General features: G+C 33.2%; 3 protein-coding genes across 4 annotated transcripts; 2 read left to right on the top strand and 1 right to left on the bottom strand.

Moving 5' to 3' along the window:
* Nucleotides 1-3,763: 3,763 nt before the first annotated feature.
* On the bottom strand, nt 3,764-5,486 carry LOC107915037 (uncharacterized). The gene is made up of 3 exons (XM_041099788.1): nt 4,427-5,486; nt 4,250-4,321; nt 3,764-4,160 (listed from the first exon to the last, which is right to left on the bottom strand). Exons 1-3 carry the CDS (start codon nt 5,222-5,224, stop codon nt 4,155-4,157), a joined length of 876 nt encoding a protein of 291 aa, XP_040955722.1. The 5' UTR covers nt 5,225-5,486; the 3' UTR covers nt 3,764-4,154.
* A 7,400-nt stretch (nt 5,487-12,886) lies between these two features.
* LOC107918375 (RNA-binding KH domain-containing protein PEPPER) lies at nt 12,887-16,070 on the top strand. Its single transcript, XM_016847927.2, has 9 exons — nt 12,887-13,479; nt 13,569-13,670; nt 13,867-14,097; nt 14,238-14,296; nt 14,398-14,495; nt 14,610-14,722; nt 14,850-14,912; nt 15,087-15,163; nt 15,701-16,070. The coding sequence occupies exons 1-9, from the start codon at nt 13,150-13,152 to the stop codon at nt 15,711-15,713; spliced, it is 1,086 nt and encodes a 361-aa protein (XP_016703416.2). The 5' UTR covers nt 12,887-13,149; the 3' UTR covers nt 15,714-16,070.
* A 2,686-nt stretch (nt 16,071-18,756) lies between these two features.
* LOC107918678 (peptidyl-prolyl cis-trans isomerase FKBP20-2, chloroplastic) lies at nt 18,757-22,098 on the top strand. Of its 2 annotated transcripts, none has more exons than XM_016848263.2 (7): nt 18,757-18,870; nt 20,124-20,205; nt 20,289-20,503; nt 20,679-20,788; nt 21,124-21,232; nt 21,360-21,436; nt 21,844-22,098. In XM_016848263.2, the coding sequence occupies exons 1-7, from the start codon at nt 18,822-18,824 to the stop codon at nt 21,961-21,963; spliced, it is 762 nt and encodes a 253-aa protein (XP_016703752.2). In that variant the 5' UTR covers nt 18,757-18,821; the 3' UTR covers nt 21,964-22,098. The 2 variants fall into 2 exon arrangements, with proteins under 2 accessions (XP_016703752.2, XP_016703751.2); XM_016848262.2 differs by having other exon boundaries at nt 20,283-20,503.
* Nucleotides 22,099-24,381: the final 2,283 nt, after the last annotated feature.

Genomic DNA, 24,381 nt, shown 5'->3' with positions numbered 1-24,381 from the left:
AGAAGGTGAGAACAATGGAGGTAATGCCATTCAGTTAGGCTCAAGCTTTAAACAGCACAACTCAGCATTTTTCAATGGAACACTGAAGAAGAAATCAAAACACAGTAGAAAAAACATGAATACTACAGCACTTAATGATCTTCCTTTCATATGAGCTGAGCATCTAACCTGAAACAGCTTTGCATTCAATGTTCCCAGCCAGATGCATGTATAAGTCATGGTTCACCAGAGATTTCCAGTAGAAATATCAAAGTAACAGATCAAACCATCATTTATCTGAGAAAAAACACATCCTAACAAATTTAAGGCCCATGCTCTGCTCGAATATGTGTGCATGCACGCATGTGCTCGTGCAAGTTGTGCTGGCTTGAGAAGGAACTAACAGCAGGTACAGCTGGCAACCATACAGCAAATCAGATAAATTTAAAAAATAAAAATAAAACCTCATTATATGCCCAATTAATATGTGTGCTATAGTAGGATTAGTATTCATAGAGTTTCCAAAAAATGAAGCTTGTCATGAGGTGACCAAAAGCAGTTTTTTCTTTAGATGGAAACATAAACACCAGATACGCATGTAAGGTATTGAGGTCAATCACAGAAGTCTAACCAAACTCTTTAGTCTCAGACACTAATATTTTCCATGAAATTCCAAGCCTAAGCAGTCATCCACATCTTGCAATTATACACAAACAAATTTCCCACATTTCAAATAGGCAATTAAAGAATGCCAATATTTTCACAAGAGCATCAGTCCGATTATTTGGCTTGTGGGCTACCATACAGACAAGAAGGTGTGCCTTCTTGAGCTGATCAGAAACACACATCTGAGATTAAACAGTAAAACTTCCAAGTAGGGGAGATAAACAAGTAAACTAATTGAGCTTGACATGTTTCTAAGATCTGGTCAATAGTGATAAACGGATCACTTTTACTTTTCAGAAATGCAATTTCAAAGCAAGAGCTAAACTCAGTGATAAAAGATTTTAAGTCACGCAATGCAAAGCTTCAATGACAAGCAAGTCTTGCTGATCGATCAATTGTATCAAGAAATAATGGTGAGGCATCTACCTCACAATCTCTTCAACAAAAATGGTGCACAAGAAAAATAACTTTATAGTTCATTTAATAATTGAACTTCATCTCAAGCCAATCATAAGCCAGTGAATTAACCTTTTTTCATCATGTAAGTTTGCTTTCGATAGCATGTAAGAATATAAAGATACAATGCATGCAAGCCGATAGAAGGGCATTATAGTCAATGTTTCAGCCTATTCATAGGCACATGTCTTGCCTTGAATGGCCACTGACACATGTTTGTCACTTGCACTAAAGATAAAACAGAAAGAACAAGTAAAACTACTTTTACTTTTCACAGGCACGCATCTTGCCTTCAATGGCCACTGGCACGTGTTTAACACTCGCGCTATCTAGAGATAAAGCCAAAGAACAAACAGAACTACTTACTTTTACTAAATAACCACAGTTTCCTCAATAAATTGAAGCCAGTAAACTAACCGTTTGAAGCAAACTAACCGTTTTTGCTTCAACAAAAGTACATTTAAGAAGAAAGAAGGAAATGGAGATTCCAATGTTGCAAATGAATCATAACCATACATTCCTACCATATATGATTCCATATACTCTCATCAAGCAGCCTGTATTCTTAACATAACAGACAGTAGCTTGAGCATGGTCACGTGCTCATAAGTACTTAGTCCATCAATTACTATCAAGTGATCAGAACTACTCAAACTGTTAATTGCTAACACGTGCTCAGTACTCGATCATTAATTTCAAAAAAGTGCTCAGAACTACTCAATCCATTAATTACTAACATGTGCTCAGAGCTACACAATCAGTTGATTACAAGCACGTGTTCATATCTACTTAATCGGTCAATATCTAAAGAAGCTCAAAACTACCATCCAATAATCACTAACACGTTTCACCAATCAATCAACTGTCAGTGAACTAGTACAGTTTATCTGAGCAGTGCATATGGAAAGAACAAAATGAGAAAGAAACACATGCACGACAAACAAAAGTATGCATCCCGAACTTTCTGGATCAGTAAAGAGTTATTATGCTCTAACATTTAACCAGTTCCATGAGCAACTAACAAGTACTGATAGTTCAAGGATAGTAGCTCAAGCATGGTCACATGCTCATAACTACTTAATCCATCAATTACTACCACGTGATCAGAACTACTCAAACAGTTGATTACAAGCACGTGTTCATATCTACTTAATCGGTTGATTACCAACACATGGTCATATCTACTTAATCGATCAGTGACTAACAAAGCTCATAACTACTATCCAATAATTACTAACACGTTTCTCCAATCAATCAACTGTCAGATAACTAGTACTCTGAGCGGTGCATATTGGAAAGAACAAAATGAGAAAGAAACACGTGCACATCAAAAACAAGTATTCATCCCGAGCTTTCTGGATCTGTAAACACTTATAATGCTTTAACATTTAACCAGTTCCAATAATTACTAATAAGTTTCACCAATCAAGCAACTGTCAGTGAACTAGTACAGTTTATCTGAGCAGTGCATATGGAAAGAACAAAATGAGAAAGAAACACATGCACGACAAACAAAAGTATACATCCCGAACTTTCCAGATCAGTAAACAGTTATTATGCTTTAACATTTAACCAGTTCCATGAGCAACTATAACAAGTACTGGTAGTCCAAGGATAGTAGCTCAAGCATGGTCACGTGCTCATAACTACTTAATCCATCAATTACTACCATGTGATGTTAATTGCTAACACGTGCTCAGTACTTAACCGTTAATTTCTAAAAGGCGCTTGGAACTACTCAATCCGTTACTTAATAACATGCGCTCAGAGCTACACAATCAGTTGATTACAAGCATGTGTTCATATCTACTTAATCGGTTGATTACCAACAAGTTGTCATATCTACTTAATCGATCAATGACTAACAAAGCTCATAACTACTATCCAATAATTACTAACACGTTTCTCCAATCAATCAACTGTCAGATAACTAGTACTCTGAGCGGTGCATATTGGAAAGAACAAAATGAGAAAGAAACACGTGCACATCAAAAACAAGTATTCATCCCGAGCTTTCTGGATCTGTAAACACTTATAATGCTTTAACATTTAAACAGTTCCAATAATTACTAACAAGTTTCACCAATCAATCAACTGTCAGTGAACTAGTACAGTTTATCTGAGCAGTGCATATGGAAAGAACAAAATGAGAAAGAAACACATGCACGACAAACAAAAGTATGCATCCCGAACTTTCCGGATCAGTAAACAGTTATTATGCTTTAACATTTAACCAGTTCCATGAGCAACTATAACAAGTACTGATAGTCCAAGGATAGTAGCTCAAGCATGGTCACGTGCTCATAACTACTTAATCCATCAATTACTACCACGTGATGTTAATTGCTAACACGTGCTCAGTACCTAACCGTTAATTTCTAAAAGGCGCTTGGAACTACTCAATCCGTTACTTAATAACATGCGCTCAGAGCTACATAATCAGTTGATTACAAGCACGTGTTCATATCTACTTAATCGGTTGATTACCAACACGTGGTCATATCTACTTAATCGATCAATGACTAACAAAGCTCATAACTTCTATCCAATAATTACTAACACATTTCTCCGATCAATCAACTGTCAGATAACTAGTACTCTGAGCGGTGCATATTGGAAAGAACAAAATGAGAAAGAAACACATGCACATCAAAAACAAGTATTCATCCCGAACTTTCTGGATCTGTAAACACTTATAATGCTTTAACATTTAACCAGTTCCATAAACAGCTAACAAGTACTGATAGTCTAAGGATCTAACGATCTACCGGAAAAAACGGTTTCCTTTTACATAAACTGAAAAAAGGTTAAAACCCTATTATGAGTCTGATAAGTCATATTTACAATCTGTAGCTATTCATAACAAGATTCATAATATACTGTCTCCAGCCATCCCAGTAACCTCTTCATGGATTAGACAAAAAGGCACAAGAACAAGATACATTTGTTACCCTTTCATCTCTACAAGCTCAATCTACAACTGCAAAAAAAGGTGTTTAGCAGTCACTCTTATCCCCACCCTCCAGAAGCACTGGTTTTAGCAGCACTCCCATCTAACCCTGCAATCACAAAAATCAAACCTTAACTCGGAATCAGTTAAGCACGTAATTAAAAAGATTAAACATTTTGAATAGCCAAACCATCAGACCTTTAGAGGAGGCTCGGGGACTCTGTAGCTATCAGGCGTTATGGAAGATAACCACAATCCAGGAAACACGCACTGTACAGGATTCAAAAAACAGAAAAGAAAAGAATACGAATTTAGAAATGAAAAAGAAAATCCATATTTCAGAAGATAAGATAATGAAGCAAATCAAAAGCTTACATCAAGTTGTTTCTGAACATTCTTGGCTCGCTTTTTTGGCCTTCTAGAAGCCTTTGAACCGGTCATAGCAAAGATATCCTCATCAATTTCTTCCCTAGTAAGCGAAATTGAGAACTTCTGTTTCTTCGCCTTCTTCTCAGCTGGTTTGGACTCGGTGACATTCCTAGACCGACTCGACTCTGGCCTCTGAGTTTTGTTATCGTGAGCCGAAGCCACCATCTTCGGCGCACCTCCATTTTGATTCCGAGGCTTTGATATCGGCTTCCTAGGCCTCAGATTCCACGTCTTGGGAACAAACTCCTCAACGTCTTCCACATTCAAGTTCTGATCTCCTACGTCCACGACCTCCTCAACAGGTTTCTGATTCTTCGTTCGCAAACGTATGTAGATCTTCGATCTACCTTCCGGTGGAGCAACTTTCTTCCCCAAGCTGTCACTATCAACCAGAGAATCAGGACCGTTGATAACTTTCTTCTCCGATTTTCCAGTCTTATGATCGAGAGAAGAACCAGAAGAAGCTCCGTTATTGAAAGGAGCTTCCCGCACTGTATTCCCCTTCCGGTTATTGTCGGAGTCGGTATCGGTATCGCTGCGCTGAGGAGATTTCTGAGAGGAATCAGCGAGCTTTCGAAGGCGTTGATTGTTACTGTGGTTCATGGCCCATTTGAGGTCATGTAGTTGAAAGTTATGAAGAGGCTGAGATTTCAAGGCCGAAGAAGAAGCCATCACCACACCTTCGGTTTCGGTTACGGTTTCGTTCGAGTTATTTCTCGTTTCTGAGATTGAATGAAAGACCATTGATTGATAAAACAGAGAAAAAAGGAATTCTCCGTCCTTTATCGGACTGAGAAGAAATGAAACGCTACAAAAAGAAAAAAGGGAAATTTGAGAGAAGAGAGAGAAATAGAGAAATGGAGGACAAAGTGAAAGAGTGTTGTTTGAGGCTTTTATTGTGAAGAAAGGAGAAGGAAGAAGGAAGAAGGAAGAAGAAAAAGGGCAGTTACGATACTCTCCAACTACAAACAAAACAATGGAAGAAAACAAAGATTTATTTTCTTTTGGTTTTCCGGTTTTATCCTTTAGTGTTTTTGCTTATTACCTTTTATGTGAAACCGGTTGAGTCGAGTGTGGTCTGTCCTGTCGTTGGCCCACAATTTCGACGCTAATATTTTTTAATTTGTTTGAGCGTTTTTTAACATTTATATCCGTTAAAAATGCAATGTATTTTAAGATTTGTATTTTTAATTATATTTCATTTTAAATCCTTAAATTATCTCTCTTGATCCTTAAATTATATTATTTTAATTATGTATTTACATTGTTTACATATAAATAAAAAAACACATAATAAAACTTAAACTTAAAATACTATTTACTATTTTATTTTTATATAATGTGTATGTCAATTTAAATTTTTTATTAATTATTTTTTATTTACTTGAGCTTTTAATTAAAATATTTTAAAATTTTATCAAATAATATCTAAAAGCCATTTTAATAAAATAAATCTAAAAATCAAAAACTCAAAATCAATATAAAAAAACACAAATTAAATTGGACCGAACAGAATTAATACGGGCAGATTGAACCAAATTAAACTCACCCACACATCACATATGTTTCTCAATTTTAAAAAATAAAAGATGGATTCCTAAAAATAAAAATAAAAACATTCAAAATTCAAATGAAAATTTCGCTCAATTCACGTTCTCTAATAATCAAATTAACTAGTACTCAAACAATCAATATTTTCTAGTTATTTGAATGTAAATAATTAGCTCCTCATTTCTATATATAAATAATTATAATATTTAATTTAAAATTATTAGTTGGAATAAAATAGAATTTGAGATAATTATACATTAATTTAAAAAAAATTATTACTTGAATAAAAAAGTTATGACAATTATAATTATAATTTACGTTTAAAATTTTTTACGTAAAAAAATAATGTTACTTTACATTGATTACTTAAAGTAAAATTATACTTTATGTTGACCATGCTAAAAGTACTTTAATTCTTATTTAAAAAAATTTATTATAGTATTTAAATTATTTAATATAATTAAAATGAGGAAAAAAGAAAGTAAAATATAATAAAATGGATTTGTAAAATTTTAGAAAACAAACAAAAATGGTTAGAAAAGGTTACAAACTTCGATGGTATCATAAATATATTTGGCATGTTTACACAAATGATAATTATTGTGATTATTTATTGAGAATCTGGCTTTAAATTTTTAGCTTTATTTGGACTATTATTTTTTAGCATCCAACTCAGCATTCATAAATATAATTTTCAATGTCAATAACTCAACTTTACCACTCATGTGAATAACAATAAATATTCCAAATATTGAATTATAAATATAATAAAAATAAATTTATAAATTTTAATTTGCTTGCCATACTTCATATTTCAAAATCGCAAAAACTGAAAGATTTTCCAGAGGAAAAAAAAAAGGTGTTGGTGGTGAAGAAAAAAAAACAAAGGGGCATTAAAATAGAAGCTAAACCACAGAAAATCCCGGGTGTACCTACTCAATATTTGCATAATAATGTTTTGCATGAAGCACACGTGTCCTCTTTTAAGATTCGTTGAACAGATTTTGACACAACCCACAATCTTTTCCGAAAATCAGCAAATATAACATTTTAATTCTTCTTTTAAAATGTAAAAAAGGAAATTTTCAGTTTATTTTTGTAAATTCCACCAGTATTATTTTAAGCAATGTTTTTAGATTTTGTCTGATAATCAATTAAATTTGTTCCTCAAAAATAATTTCAAATAATTAACTTAACAATCCAACTAATCATAGTTGGTTACAGATTTACACACATTGATAATTTCAAAATTCTTGACACCTTAATTTTACTATTGAAATTAAATCTTTAAATTTTAAAACAAACACAAATACAATTTGATATCAATATTAATATAATTTTTATTTTTATATTTTTTAAAATATTTATTTCTTTGAATTTTTTAGAACTAGGATCAATTTGAGATTATTTGTAAATTTTGAGAGTTTTTTTTTTAATTATGACTAAATTGATATAATATGTACAAGTTGAGGGCTAAATTTATTATGATCCTAATTTTAACAAGAGTGACTAAAATAGTCGAACTATGTAATGTGGATGCTTAAATTATAAGTTTTTAATATTAGGTGCTTGAAATGAATTTTTTTTATATAATTAAATGATTATATATGTAATTTACCCTAAAAAACTCCACCTTACATCTTAGTATGTTGCTCTTTCTTCATCAATTAAAAAATGATTAATTAGTATATTTAAAAAGAACATGATTAATTAGCATCTTTTAATATTTGTAGTTTGAAATTTTATTTATTTATTTTAAAATTAAATATAAGCTAAAATGTTTATTATTATAAAAATAATAATTTACTTTTAAATTTATAATCCATGGTGGAGCTCTATCCTAAAATGTATTGATTTTTTTTTAAATTCGACGAGTTAAAGTTGTTGAGGGGGATCGACTCCTTCGAATTTCAAAAGAAGTTTTCGAAGCGTCATTAGTTAAGTAGTCGACGTTGTCCTCAACAACCAAAGGTATTATCCCTGTGTCGCAACATAAAAGCTATATATACCTTAGTTGGTGGTTTAAATCCTGGCACGCACATTCACCATGATTGTAATTGTGCACAATACTAAAGTTTCTCTCTTGAGCTATTGCAGATCATATCTCCGCTAAATGAGGGCCCCCTCCATGAACTGTTCACGACTCTCCACAGAGATTGAGTACAAAATCCCAAGTGGTACCATGGTTGCAAGGTAAATGCTACATATGCCTTGATTGGTGGTTTGAATCTTCGCACGCACATTCTCCATGATTATTATTGTGTATAATACTAACACTTTTCTCTGGAGCTCTTACAGGCCGTATCTCCACCAATTCAGGCACCCTCCCTCTATGAATCGTACAACGGTTCTCCGCAAAGGTTGCGGACAAAACTTCGGCACAAGGACAAAACATTTGATTGTTGAGGGCTACATTGGCTACTTGACGGATAACACTTTAAAGACCTTTATCGAATGAGTCAATCCCCCTTAATAGAGTCAATCCCCCTTAATAGATATAAAATTGAATATTGAAGCCAAATTTAGGTACCAAATAATATATTAATTATTTTTGTTATACTTAAATTTAAAATTTTAAAAATTTTAATATTTATATTTTATTTTGACATAAATTAATCATTTTATTTTTATATTATTATAAATTAGTTTAAATAGGTAATAAAGTTAACCATTTAAATTTAAAATGTTAAAGTGATTTTTTTAAATCCCTCTATGCTCATTACGTTGAAATGATATTTTTTAATGTTAAAAAGCATGTTTAAAAAAAAAATTTGTGTCAACAATTCCAATAGAATATTCAAATGTGTTAATTATTTAGATTAATTAATGATATTATTAAAATAAAAAAATTAAATTATACTAAATTAAATTAATATAGTAAAGGCTTATTGGTATCATAAGTTCGTAATATATTTTGAAAAAAATCAATGGTAAATTACACTCAAAGTCACATAACAAGAGTTTTTGATTGGTGCAGGCAATGCGAATAGAGAAAGGCTATACAACAATTATTTTAATAACTTAGTGACTTAAATGAAAATTTTTGAATATCTCAATAACCCTTTTGTAATTTTCTAAAATTAAATGACCAAAATATAAACTTAATAATAATTTAGTAACATTGAGTATAATTTACCCAAAAATCAATTAAGCACCCTAATATATACGTATCCATACATGGTAACAAATCAATTGATATATAAGGTAAAATATTATTTTGTATGGTAAAATATATATATATATACGGTAACATATCAATATATATGGTAATATAAATTTTGATTTCATAAAATATATATAGAAACATATTAACTTTAATTTGCACTAAATACATGGGGTAAAATATATATGGTAATATTTATTGAAAATTTAATATATTCTACATATACTTTTACATGTATATAGTAATATATTTTGGCTTCATAAAATATATATGGAACCATTTCTCAAAAAATATATATGGAAATATATTAATTTTAATATATAAAAATATATATATGGTAATTGGCAAGTTATTTGTTAAAGTTAAAATATTTGTTCTAAATATAGAAGGATTTGGACAAAATTAAAAAAAAATTAAAAATTGTGTTTGGACAAGACAAAAATATTAGGTCCACTTAAATGTATCGTGAGCTTGGGCTTCATTCATGGTCAGAGCTTTGTTGATTTCACATTTTTATAATATGTTTTTATTTTTGGGATAAATATTAAAACTATACATGAATTATGGTGTAATATGTAATTGTATACATAAATTTTGATTTTATGTAATTTTATACATAAAATTTTGATTTGATCCAATTCTTGTAAATTATTAACATAATAGTGATATAGCATTATTTTATGATTATATATTGCATACATAAATAATTATATTATCTAATATAAAAATAAATTGATGTAGTTATTTCTTTAAATGTGTATGATTAAATCAAAATTAAAGTTTTAAATATATATTTGAACCACAATTAGAGTTTCAGGTGTATAATTGCACCAAATTAAAGTTCATGTATACAATTGCACACTAAATCAAAGTTCATGTATAATTTTGAGATTTATCCCTTTATTTTTTTAGTATAGGCTTAATCCACAATTTGGCCCCTAAAGTATACCCATTTTTTCACTTTGGTACTTAATTTTTTTTTGTCTCAGTTTGGTACCTAAAGTATCAATTTCTTCTATTTTCGTCCATTTTGTAACGGCTATTAAAAAATTAGGCTACTTTGGTCAATGGAAAAGAACCACGTGGCACGTTTTGGCCAATGAAAAATGCCACATGGCAATTAGGTTAATTTAAAATAAAAACATTAAATTTAAATTTAAAAAATAGAAAATTATAATAATAAATATTTAAATATTAAAAAATACTTTTAACTTTGACTGACTATTGATTAATTGTTGACTGGCATTGACCAAGTCTTAACTGATCATTGACCGGCCATGTGGTGCTATTAGAACACTCCACGTGTCTTTTTAAAAAAAATTAATAATACATATTATATTGATTCCTAATCTTTGTTTTTTTTATACAATACCTAAAACTACCCATGGTCCCTCCCTATCCAAAAATAAGAGGATAATACGTTTCAACGCACTCAAACCCACGTCCTCCTACAGTGGCAACAATGTCAATACCAATTGACTCAAATAGCATTATTTTGAATTTTTAAAATTTAGAATTATATAATTTAGAATTTTATAAAAAATATTTTTACACTTTTTTTAAAGTTATACATATAATATATGATTTTTTATATTTAACCAATATAGTATATATAATATTTTAAAAAAACATGTGGCATGTTCTAATAATGCCATGTGGCCAATCAATGTCGGTCAACGGTCGATCAAGAACTCAATGATTAGTCAACATCGACCAATGCTCGACCAACAATCAATCAACGCTGATCATTTATCAATCAATGTCGATCAACAGCTTGTCAATACTGGTCAATGGTTGGTCAATGTCAGTCAACGGTCAATAAATAGTCGGTCAAAGTCAAAAGTGTCTATTAAAATAGAACGAAAATGATCCGTCTATCTGAAACATAGGTAAGATTTCAGTTTAGAGTTTATTGCTATAAATATCACAAATCAAGTCGGTTTTCAAAAGTTTTTTTTTCCATTGTGCAAGAAAACCGTTTTCAAACCCGATTTTTTCCAACACCATCGTGGAGTAAACTATCAATGGCACATTCACGTGCCAGATATTGAGATTGACCAAGAATTCGGACGTGATGCATTGTTAAATTCTCGGATCAGAGTATGATATTTATTCAAACTATAGTATGGAATAATAAAGTTTATTATCCAGATAATATTAATTTTGAAATCCTTACATAAATATTATATAATTAAAAATTTTAAAAAATTAATCTCAGCTTCTGATCGTTGACCTAACAGTAGCTGGATATCTTTAAGCTCCTCTGGTAGTCTTACATAACTCGGGCTATGGTTCCACCTATTCAAATAATATTTTTTCCCCAAAAATCAGCCTAATTAAATAATGTTATGATAATTATATTATAGAATTAATTTTATCTTGTTATGAGTGAGAAAGTATAATGATAGTTGGCTTAAGGACATAAAAATGGTAGTCGGAACCATGTCCATGATTGCAAAAGGAGTACACAATCACCAATTTTAATTTTTTGTAGTTGCGCCGCCTGACACATCTCTCGATACAATGTTGCTAACATGGCTGACCCCGAACTAAGTTAGCCCACTTCTTTTAAGTCGATGAGTTGTAGCATCCACCTTAAATGTACAAGAATTTGAGATTTATCAGGTATTAGAACACCTCCTATTAATCTCAGGATGTACGCTTGGGTGTGTTGTTCTCTTTCAAGGGGACTCGAGCTCTCATGGAGATTTTGGAAATTTTTTTCTAACCATTTCATCTCTATTTGGCTATCGAAAAACTTGTCTGTCACCTTACCTTACAATTGCTCGCAAATGCCACTCCAATCTTCAACAAACACTGATCCCATAACGACTGACCCATCCACCGGTAAACCGAGCTGTAATTGTACACTCATCGCATGGAATATGAAATGTGTGTGTCTTGAGTCTCCATCTTTCCACCAACACGCTAATGAGTATGGGGTCCAATTTACACTCCCTGAGCATACGGGACACGTGCAAGAATCCTGCATCTTTCATATAGGGTTCAATCATACGTGATGGCCTCGAAGATAGATTGTGCATATGTCTCCAAAATTCGAGTTTCGGTCTGATTATAAAAAAATAATTTTTTTAACAACTTAATAATGAACTTAAATAAAATTATAAAAAAAATATAAATATTTTCTTACCATTTGCAACTGAAACGCGAAAATGTGGTTGTCATCGAAATGAATAAGAGTATTTACCATTCTAAAATTAAATTAACACGAATAAAAATCGAAAAATAGAATCAAATCAACACGAACTTGAGAGAATTAAAATTAAAATTTTATAATTAAAATATTGAGAGATTTAAAATTTTTGAGAGAATTAGATTTGAAATAGAAAATGAGGAAAAGATTTGGGTTTATATAAAAATAAAATCAGCCGGCTTTTTGTGATAGTTGGGAATTCGACCATTGGGGAGGAAAATAAGTTCAATTCTCTCTTTAAAATTGACTTATTCCAATAAATATGTCATTTTTTTTAGTCTGACATTTTTGGATAATTTAGCCAGCCGACACTCATATTGAATAGTAATAGCAAGAATATTAAAAAAAATGAACAATGTTAAACCATTGACACGTGGCGTAAAACCAATTATGACAACAAGCCAAAATTTTCAAATTTAAGTAAAAATCTGGCTACAATATATACGAATGAGATATATTAGATTTCTAAAAAGAAGCCATATATATATTATTTTTATTTTTATTTAAAAAGGAGAAGAAGATGAAAAAGAGTGAAATTAGCTGAAAGATTTGTGTGCGGGTTGTGGCTCGGTGCTCGTGACTTCTGGTGATCCGAGTCTGAAGTTCCAAATGCCCTTTTAGGGGGGTATATATGTAAATCCACACTCTGAAACGATTAAAGCCCTTGACTTCCAAGCTTCTTACGGATTCGTTCTTTTCTCTTTTTCTTTTTCTTGCTCTGGTTTTGCCGAACCAACGGCGATGGCCCAGCCTGGTGAATTCCCTGTAAACCCCCCAATGCGACCCGCCTCCCAAATCGAAGTTCAACCTCTCACCGCTGTCCAATCCAAGCCTATTCCCCCCAAAGACCTTTTATCCACTGCCAAGCGCCGTCGCGACGAAGATGACCCCACGGCCGCCTACGATACAGGCGAATCGGCTCCCAAACGACAGGCCAAAGCCCAGGACGTCATTTTCCGAATCGTTGTTCCTTCGAGGCAGATCGGTAAAGTCATCGGCAAAGGAGGTCATAGAATCCAAAAGATTCGTGAAGACACCAAAGCCACCATCAAGATTGCCGATGCAATCGTCGTAAGTTTAGGAATATCATGAATTTTGTTGTATTTCCTTTTCTCATTTAATTATTCCTTTACCCATCCTTTTATATTTGTTAATGTCAGCGACATGAAGAACGTGTCATCATTATAAGCTCTAAAGATTGTGAGAACATGGTTTCTGATGCGGAAAATGCACTTCAACAAATAGCTACCTTAATCCTAAAGGTAACCCTTTTTTTCTCTATAATCTCTCAGCTATTTATTTTATTGCCAGTTTAACTGTGGTGATAACTGATAAACAAAGATGATGAATTTCAAGACACAATTACACGCAAAATTATGTCTTATTGTTAATTCTTTATTGGGTTTATTGTTGTTTTTTGAACTGTGGATGATTTGCTTGGATTGTATTTCTTAATAGGAAGATGATGGTAGTGCGGAGGCAGCAAAGGTAGGTGCTGTCAGTGCGGGACATGTTGCTGCAAATACGATAAGACTTTTGATTGCTGGGTCGCAAGCAGGCGGCTTAATTGGGATGTCCGGTCAAAACATTGAGAAACTGAGGACTTCCTCAGGAGCCTCTATCACAATTCTTGCTCCAAACCAGCTGCCATTGTGTGCATCAGCACATGAATCTGATCGAGTTGTTCAGGTTAGATTTTACATGGTTGAAGCTTAATGAGATAGGCTTGCAAATTTTATTTTTTAAAATATTTGAATCCTATCTTTATATTGCTCTACTGTTTGTTTGTTCTGATGGCTGGATTATGATTGAATTCTTATTGGCCACAGATATCAGGCGATGTTCCTGCAGTATTGAAGGCTCTGGCTGAGGTTGGTTATCAACTCAGGTATAAGTTGAGTTCTGCTTGAGTTTAGTCCCTAAATACGATGAACTAGTTATCATGCTTGAAGATGAAATATTCAAAACTTTTGTTGGATCCTGGTTCAGGGAAAACCCACCACGTCAAGTGATTTCCATTAGTCCTGCATATAATTTTAACTTGCTGCGCCCAACCCTTCCACAGCCATTTGTAGACCCAACTTCAGGTTATTCAATATTTTACATTACTTATTTTTAGCTTTCAACCGCTACAGTATGTGGTTATCAAGTTTTAATATTTTCTTATAACCACATCATCTTTAGGACAACCACTCTTGCAGCTGATTATGTAACTTTCGAGATGGTGGTTTCGGAGACATATATTGGTGGATTGATCGGAAGATGTGGCGCCAATATTTCAAGGATCAGAATCGAGTCTGGAGCAACCATAAAGGTAGGCAGATGGCTTGTTCTAACTTTCTCTGTGGATTCAATCTTTAGTTATTCTTGGTCACGTATCCATGTTTACGAATTAGGTGTGACTTTCTTGAGTTCTAAATACATTAGTTCTATTGTTGCAGGTTTATGGTGGGAAAGGAGAACAAAATGTGAGGCATATTCAGTTCAGTGGTAGTTCTCAGCAGGTAATTTTTTTTATAAAGGCTGGAAGATTAGGCATTTTTTACCCCAAAGATTTGTTGAGATATGCGGAGGTTGTTGACATACTAAGATTGCATGTTAAAACCAGAAGAAAAGCTCTGCTCAGCTGGATTTGTTTGTCATGTTTCTCATCTTGTTTAATTATGGATGTTTCTTAGGTTGCCTTAGCAAAGCAGAGGGTTGATGAATGCATATATTCTCAGATGATTCAACAAGCTGGTACTCAACCACCAGGGTAATTTTTCCTACTATATTTGTCTTTCCATCTTGTCATTTGGTTGGGAACATATTTAACAATTAACACAAAGAAACACTCTTACATGATAATCATTAAAACTCTGTTTCTATACGTCATTGTGTACAGATTTAGTTTACTATATCCATGCACACTTATGAAACATGGGCATCTATAATGAGCACATTAATGCTCAAAACTGGGTTTTAGGCTTTTAGCACCAAAGTGGTACAATGTTGCCTGATAATCGATTAAACACCAAGTATTTCATCTCAACATGTGTTTAAGTAGTCTGTATTCGAGGAAGTTACTTATCATGGTATCATGTTCATTATAGGTATAATCTATGGTCTTTTACTATCTGTACTATCGATACACTATCTTATTCGTCGTTATGTTTGACTATTAGATGTCTCCTTTGATGACAAAATCTTATGATGTAAAAGTTTTAAAGATTGTGCAATCTGTGTCTGCTTGTTTAGATACATGTCCAAAGGTTTTCTGGTTCTTCACTAAGCTAACACATATATCTCTCAGTTTGCAGATGTAATGAAGGTGCAACTGAATATCTTTGGGATTATTAACAGTTGAAGGCCAGTATTGTTTCAGTATCGTTTCACCTTCTGACCTTGTAGCTAAGATTGCAAAGTCATTAAATATTGGGTGGCTTTTGTTTCTCCATGGATGAACAAGTGATTTGCCAGATTATAATTTTGCTGTTTTTCACATATAGAGCAGGCTTGTATTCTACTAATTATTGAAACTAGAAGCGGTGGTGGATGAAGGTTGAAAGATCATAACATCGAAATTGACATAACATGATTAGAAAGTCGGAATGGTTCATCATTACTGCTTTGGTTGTCAATATTTTTGCCTCAATTTATCTATTCCCTTTTCCTTTTGAACACAATAGTTTTGGATTTATATATATACATATATATATGTACGAGCCTTCGTGTGAAGTGTTTAGTATAATTATTCTTTTGACTGGTTCATCCATTGCTATCTCTTGCAACTGTTTGGAGGCTGCTCCTGTAAACCAGTCATGCTGCCGATAGACCCAAAGAATCCTTAGATCCATTGGATTCACGGCCACCTCATCGTCTCAAACCATCAGTGTGCTGTGAAAAGCCTTTAAATTCTTCCTTTCACGGACAATACCCAAAAAAGTCTCTTTTCAAACCGCATCCAGAAAAGAGCAAATGAAAATTACGTTTTCAAAAGATCAATCTGTTGCCACGTTTCGGACATGCCTCATCAACTGCCAAAGCAAAACGCTCCGTTACAAGTTCTCTTTGCTTTTTTAAAGTGTTAGTAACAAATTGGGGCACTTTTATCAGGAGCTGTAGTAGAAAAAGTTTTTTCAGCTTCAGCTGAGAAATTTCCTTTACCAAGATATACAAGGATTTACTAATATTTTTAAGGATTTATCAATATTTCTAAGTACTAGGAATATTGATATATCCTTAGATATTTTGGCAAAGATCAAATTTGGTAATATTTTAGAAATATTAAAAATATTGGTAAAAGATTAAATTTGATAATGTTTTAGAAATATTGGAATTATTGGTGCATACGATAAAACTTTTCGCAAGGTTTTTTTTTTTTTGAGCTCACCTTAGAAGTTCCCAACCAATTGCTTTTGAATTTAACATTGCTTTTTTAAAAGGGTTGCTAAACAAGTGTTTTTGAACTCAAACATAAAAGTTTTTAGGAAAAATACTTTGAATCAAATGACGGTTTTTAACTCTTATTTACAATCCATATTTTATGTAATACAATTATTTCCTCATTTAATTTATATTTAATTTTTTTGGGTTATATTTTAATTTAAAATATAGTTTATATATCTAAATTAAATTTTACAAACAATTAATATTAATTTTTTAAAGTATTTAAAATTTATATTTCAAATATCAAAATATTAATAATAAGTTGTAATAATTTTTTTATATCATAACATTATGAACTATAAGTACTCTTTAACACTTTAAAACAAAATGTATTAAAATGAACATTTTATTTTTCAAAAATACTATTTGACAGTAATATTAAACTCTTAAATAGTAAATCAAACATTTCAAAATCGCTTCTGGATTCGAAACACTTTTTAAAAGCAATGAAAAGCTAGTCTTAAGAAGGGTTCAGCTGTATGAGGTCTCATCTTACAAAAGACATGTGCCTGCCATGTTGGCTTCGGCATTGTCATGTTAAGATTCATGTAGTAGCTACTTCTATCACACCTAATAAAGTCTCCTGTCACCCTACAATTGACTCTACAATGCTAGGGCTAGACTATACCCAGTAACATCTGAATAGAATACTTCACGGCCTTACCTTCCACACTTTATGATAGTATCACCAGCCCTAGATAGCAAGATGTTTATTTAGAGATACCCGAGTTAAACTTTTTCCCTATACAAACTCTTCCATCGTCAAGGAAGCTTGAAGCAAATTCAACTCAATCGAGACTCTGCCTCAATATCTCTAGATTATCCTAGCTCCTTTAGAACTCATAATAGTAGTTCTCAACATTTTAATGTGAACTGCTTCTTTTAGGTCTCCTAATAGCAACTCTTGACATTTTTGTGTGAATTGCTTTCCAAGTTTTTTCTCCAAATCCTACATCAATGATTTTAAAATTGTTGATATTGAGTATCAGCAAAGGTAAAACAAAGAGGAGATGGTGGTGGTAACAAGGGAGCCGGTTCATCTGTGATAGGTGGAAAGTTGGAGTAAGGGAGTAGGGGGAGGGGAAAAGAAAGGGAGATAAGGAGAGGAAGAGGCGACTATGTGTTAAGGTGTATTGCTAAGGTTGCTAAAGAGGGAGAGGGTCTCTTTATTGTTGTGTCTTGGGGTATTTATAAGTGGGGAGTCTCTTATCCAGTTATGTTACGTCACCGATAATCTCGGAGTATGGAAGACGTATGGTCAACCAAGTGGCAAGACCATTAATGCATTGGTTGTCATCAAATGTAGTACGACTCTAACATTTTCTTTATTGAAGTAGTGCGTGATTGTTAGGCTTTAGTGGTCCCACAATGGTCCCATAGTGATCCTTTCTTGATGAGTGTATACTCGCTAATAGAATTATAAATAGCATGCACAATTCAATACTGGAAAGCAATTTAAATGGATCGACGATGAAATTAAACCCAAATTTGGTTTGCTAGATCTCAGACAGGATGGAATTTCACTTGCTTGTTAACTGTGACTTATTGAGACGTACGAGACATTGGTTCCAACACTATTATATCATGTGAGTTGCTTCTTGAGTTTTAATGTTATGCTATTAGCATCTGTGTTGATTCTTTTGCTCTCCTGCTATTAATCTTTTACAACTCCCTTTTGTGCTTTTTTTATTAATTATATATAAGATATTTTATAATAGCCATTTTAGACCCTTTTATTATTAGAATTTGTGGGTATGACGATGGAAATTCAATTGATTAAAAAGTTAAAACGATTTCATAGTGGAAAAAGGATGAATACAAGAAAACACACTAAATCGAACATATAATAAACCTTTTGGGGTGATAAGAGAAATATTAAGAAACTGCAGGGGTTGATTTGATAAATTGACATTTTAGTCACAACTGAGGATAACATGACTGCTATGGGCAAAACGGCTACTCAAGTCTAGCCCGGAAAACAAGCCATGCCCATGATTCTCTCAACTCCTCGTCTGTCTGAACCATCGTTTCTCTGTAAGTACCTAACATCCATTTACATTTACATTATCTCTACAGAAACATGTCTGAGAAAGATGGAATTATTCATGTTGTTCTTGGAAAAGATTTTTGCTTTCCATTTTTCTGGGTTTTTCTATTTTGACCTTTTAAATAATTTCTTAGTTCTTTCTCCCCTTCAAATGGACTCAGAAGAACTTGGATTGACGAGTTAAGTGGAAAGTAGTTGACCCTTGAGGTGATTCTGGAAAGAACATATATATATATGTATTTATGTTGATAATAATAACTAAACCACTCGACGTGCCTGGAAACAACACTGTATTTGATTAATCTTTGTCAGTCTTTTCCTAATTTAAAGATGACTGCTCACTCCATATTATTACCGTGTTTATTGGAAGAAATTTCTTACTTATTTAGATTATGCTTACTATGTGCTGCAGTGATTCTGATAATTGAATTTATTCATTTACTAGTGATACTAGTGACCTTGTTAATCAAGGCCCCCCAGTAATTTTCCTTAATTCCATAAAGCCTGAATCTAACAACTTCAGAAACAAAATTGAACAACACTGCATTAGTGCTGGAATGGCAAACAGTCCAGTAAAGCCATTATGGCAAGTAAGGCATGCCTGGGGATATGAAACTGAAATCAAATTAACCTGTGACAAGCAGCCTTGTCTAGTTTGTGCCTGGTCTCCTGCCAGGTAAAAGCAACAGATTAGGTGTTACCAAGAGCCCCTCCAAACTATTTCTCCATTCTGATGCTTAATGAGAAGGGAAATGATAGCTATCCCCCCGCTAGCATTTTGTGTTGGCGAAACCTGTGGAATACTTCTATCCTTTAAAACATAAGAATGTATCCGTGCCACCCAAGTAGACACCTTGTGTGTAAACTGCCCAAAGGCTCCTCAATATGCAAGCTTTGTTCCATGCTGATAAATCCTTGATCGCCAATCTCCATTCAGACATGGGATGAGATGACAGATACACGGCCAAGAGACTCTAGTCTCTTTCGCAGAAACCCTCTTTTCCAATCTGGAAGAAACTTGAGCATAATTGGGTGACCTTCTTGATAGCTAATTGAATGGTGGTGCCTTTCAGTTTATTTTGATCTATCTACAATGGATCTTGACAACTCTTGCCTTAAGATGCTTGTATATTTCAAGAATTTCTTTTCTCAATCAAGCAATGAACTCTGATGTTTTCTATGCTTTACTGTTTTTATATTAGCATATCTTGTTCGTACTTCTTGACATATTACATTTCAGCATATGCCAGGGTAGGAATTGTTTCCACTCAAAGGAAGAAAACTGCAATTTTCTGCTCGAGTCACAGATTAAAAGACAATGGGTGAGGCAGCTATATAATCTCTTTCTTTGCTATGTTTTAAGTATTGCTTAGGTCCTTACCCTTAGCATTTTGTTTAGAGCCAGTCTGCAGAGTGGATGTGTATTGCATAGGAAGGAAAACTTGAGCCGTAGGTTTCTTCTTTTTGTTTTAGTCTCATCAGGCTTGTCTCCAACCTTGCCTTCTTCTGGAAAGACCAAGAGTAAGAACCCGTATGATGAAAAACGCTTGCTAGAACAGAATAAACGGAGACAGAAAGAGAACAACGCTCCCGAAGACTTCCCAAATTTCATCAGAGAAGGTTTGTGTTGCAACGATAGGAAGTCAAACTGACTTTTAATATCTAGCAGGATGAACTCCATCTTCAAATATTCATCCATTTCTGGTGTTTCAGATTCTTTCCGCATCTGTTATTCTCTCTTTTTTGTTTTGCAAATCATTTCTAACCACCTCTAGTTTTTAAACATTTGATTCAGGCTTTGAGGTTAAGGTTGTAACTTCAGAAGATTACAGAAAGAGTGATTCAGGGCTTATATACCGGGATTATGAAGTTGGTAAAGGTGATTGCCCAAAGGCTGGTCAACAGGTTTTTTCTTTCATTGTCTTTCAACAATCTCTTCCTTTTCATTATTTGTGTTAGGATACCTTAATAAATTTTCATCGTACGATGGGATTGTTATCGACCTGCACATCATTATCTTGTCACGTATATTGGCTCATTTCATTAAGAGAAATAGAATACTTTTGGTCTCAACATTCTTCTTTCTGCAAAACATGATCAAGTCCACAGTGGCTTCTCTCTAAAATCTTTTCTGGCTGTTGCACCTAGGCTACTTTAATCAAGCACATTTTACTATTGCTACTACCTCGTTTATTACTGCTATATCCATTTATGCCTGCCAACTATAAAATGGTTTTCAGGTCACCTTTCACTATATTGGTTATAACGAGTCCGGTCGGCGCATTGATAGCACCTATTTACAAGGTGCTCCTGCCAGAATCCGCATGGGAACTAATGCAGTGGTTCCAGGTGAATAGATTATGAATCTGACCTTCATGACTATCTGGTAGTGGCAGTTTGCCCCTGCAAAATATAAACAAAGTTTTGTACAACCAAATGTGCATGTAGAAATGATTGAAATAGATGATACATGCAGGATTTGAGGAAGGAATTCGGGCCATGAGGCCAGGGGGGAAGAGAAGGATAATCATTCCTCCGGAGCTTGGACCTCCGGTTAGTGATTCCTGTTTCTTATTTCTGCTTATTTTAGCATGATGGGTACTGATATTACTCCTTCAATATGCTTCTGCCTATTGAATTGTGCTTCTGAACATTAAACAGCAATTGCTTACGAAAAAAACATACGAAGTCGTTTCTTAGCATGCAGGGTCAGCTACATAGGTTATTGTATTATGTTAGGATCACATGTTCATTAAGCTCAATAAAGTGAGGTCTTCTTGAGAGTTTTAATTCCCTTTTATTAGTGGGAAGAACAAAGACTGACCGAAAAACTCTGTTGAGAAAACTGTAATAATTAATGTGTATAATGTTCATTTCAGTGTTCAAATTCCCTTTTATGCTTTGGGTTGAATCAATTCGGATTAATCTTGATTCATAGGAAAGTATGCTTCCCTGTGCAGGTGGGACCTTCAACGTTTTTCAGCTCGAAACAGTTCGAAGTATTTGATATAGAATTACTCAGCATACAGAACTGTCAAAGGAGAACCATAGCTTTTTATTCAGATGTTGTGTGCAATTGAGTGATTGGGAAAAATCTTAAGTCCTTAAAACAGGCCTCTTTTGAAAAGTTTATTATGTAATATATCATGATTTTTTCTTAACAAGAACTAATCCCCATGCTTGTTTAAAAGAATGCATTTGGGAATATCATTGAATTGTTTGGATTACAATATGGTCAGCACTTCCTCGAATCGAGACTCCATTAGTATCAATATATGGGTAACTTTACGGTGAAAATTGAGTTATAAAGTTTAGCGGCAACAACATTATGTTGTGAGGAATGAGAATTGGCCTGATTCACATCCTCAATTATCAAAGAAAAAAAAACTCATATCATGTACGTTCTTTGATTTCCTAATTACAAGTTTTATTCATTGTATTATAAACTGTAATATTTTATTCTATTGAAAGATTTTGCTTAAATGACTTTATTGTTAAATATTTTTTGGAGTTGGAGTTAAACTTTTTGTTATCTTTTTTTTCTCTCTCTTTAATATTGCAAAGATAAAAATGAATTTATTTTGATAATAAGATTTACCATGATTATAAATAAAAAAAATAGAGCTGGCAGGCCCTCAAAAAATCCGAATCTGAGGCGGATCCAATTTAAAATTGATAGATTTGAAATTATATTTGCAAGCACAACTAGGCATTGGTGATGATTTGGCACTGGTTAAGAGCATTGTCACCTGTGTCAGGCACTGGTGATGAGCAAAGTAAACCGAATTAATTTGATTAACCGACCGAATTCGATTAATCGGTTGATTAATCAAATTAATTTGGTTGGGGTCGGTTAATAATTTTTTGGAAGTTCGGTTAACGGTTAATTCGGTTCAAAAATGGTTAATTAACCAAATTAATCGAAAATTTATATTTTTTATACATTTTACATATATTAAATTCAATTAATTTTTGATATGTTTTATACTTGTTTTAACCAAAAAACAAAAAAACATATAAATTTCGGTAATTCGGTTAACCGTCCGAATTAACCGAAAAAGTTCGGTTCAATTAATTTTTTTTGCAAAAATTTTGGTTTGGTTAAGATTAAGGGTTTAAAAGGGTCGGTTAATTCGATTAATAGTAGTTCGGGTCAGTTAACCGATTGAACACCCCTAGAGCAAAGTAGGAAAACAATGAACACTTAAAATGTTTACACAATTTGGTTTCCCTACGTCTACCAGGCCTTGTCCAAAGTGATAAATCACTATCTTGGCATCTTGTACAACAAGTGATTACATATATTAACACGCACCAGATTAGAACCTCTTTTTTGTACCTAAGATCTAGACAAACTCTCATCTATGTTTTCCCCTAAAAACTTAGACAAAAATCAAGTAGCACACTTGATTTTGCATTCAATGCAGTCACAATAAGTGTTCCTCAATGAACAAGAATAAGTGCTCTCTAATTTGTATATCACCTATACAAGTCACCTCAATATATAAGGAATCGAGACTTAGTAACATACTATATTAATTATAATCAATTTTCCTAATAAAAACAACAAGATAATCAACACTAGAATTTCTTCAATGAGTCTAGCACAAGTCTTCAAATCTTCAAGATATGCTTTCAAGTTTACCCGATTCGACCAATCTCTTCAAAGTAGGGAAGTCGATTTCCTTGGTTCGATCTAAACCAATCTTCAGGATATATTGCTATAAAAGGTTTGGATATCATAGATAGGCTTGCACACGCTCGGATTATCAATAAAGATCAATGCCGGAGGACTTTGTTACCAAAATTTGTCAACACAAAAAGTATGATAAGTTTTTTAGCTGAGCAGTGCCAGACACCAGTGGGCACTTCTCAAAAACAACCATAACAATCTCCCCATTTAAACAAAACCATAATAGGAGAACATATACAACAAATGAAACATGTGTCCCCCCTAAGAAACTCTCCTAACCAAATAGTCTTAACGACTAATATAATCAAGTAAATCAACAATTAATGCTTTTGAAAAAATAATTGCATTAATAATTAAGGTACTTAGTGTAACACCCTTCCTCGACCCGATTGCTAGATTCGAGTTACATGATGCTACAGTTGTTTTCGGAGCAACTACGAACAAATAAAACTCAAATTAAACATAAATCATACAGTCATAACCATTTCAGTTCATAATCACCATATTCAACCTTTCTTGGGTCTTATATGAGCCTAGTATGCTCTAGAATTAGCCCAGAATCGAACAAGGACCAATTTGTAATAATTTTGAGATTTCAAAACGATGTTGCACTGTAAGGGGTTTCCTCGTCGCGAAACTGACTTGCCTTGTTGTGACGACGGGGTTACTCATCACACTGTGGCCCAGAGTCTAGGTCTCGTTGCGATGACCATTGCTTGACATCGCGACTTGAACTATGTTTTTGGCATAAAATAGGCCCATTGATACCTAATTCAAGCCATCAACAACATTAACTCATTTGGTG

The sequence above is a fragment of the Gossypium hirsutum genome, chromosome D08 (assembly GCF_007990345.1).
Source record: "Gossypium hirsutum isolate 1008001.06 chromosome D08, Gossypium_hirsutum_v2.1, whole genome shotgun sequence".
Classification (NCBI taxonomy): Eukaryota; Viridiplantae; Streptophyta; class Magnoliopsida; order Malvales; family Malvaceae; genus Gossypium; species Gossypium hirsutum.
This window is presented reverse-complemented; position numbering and strand designations above follow the sequence as displayed.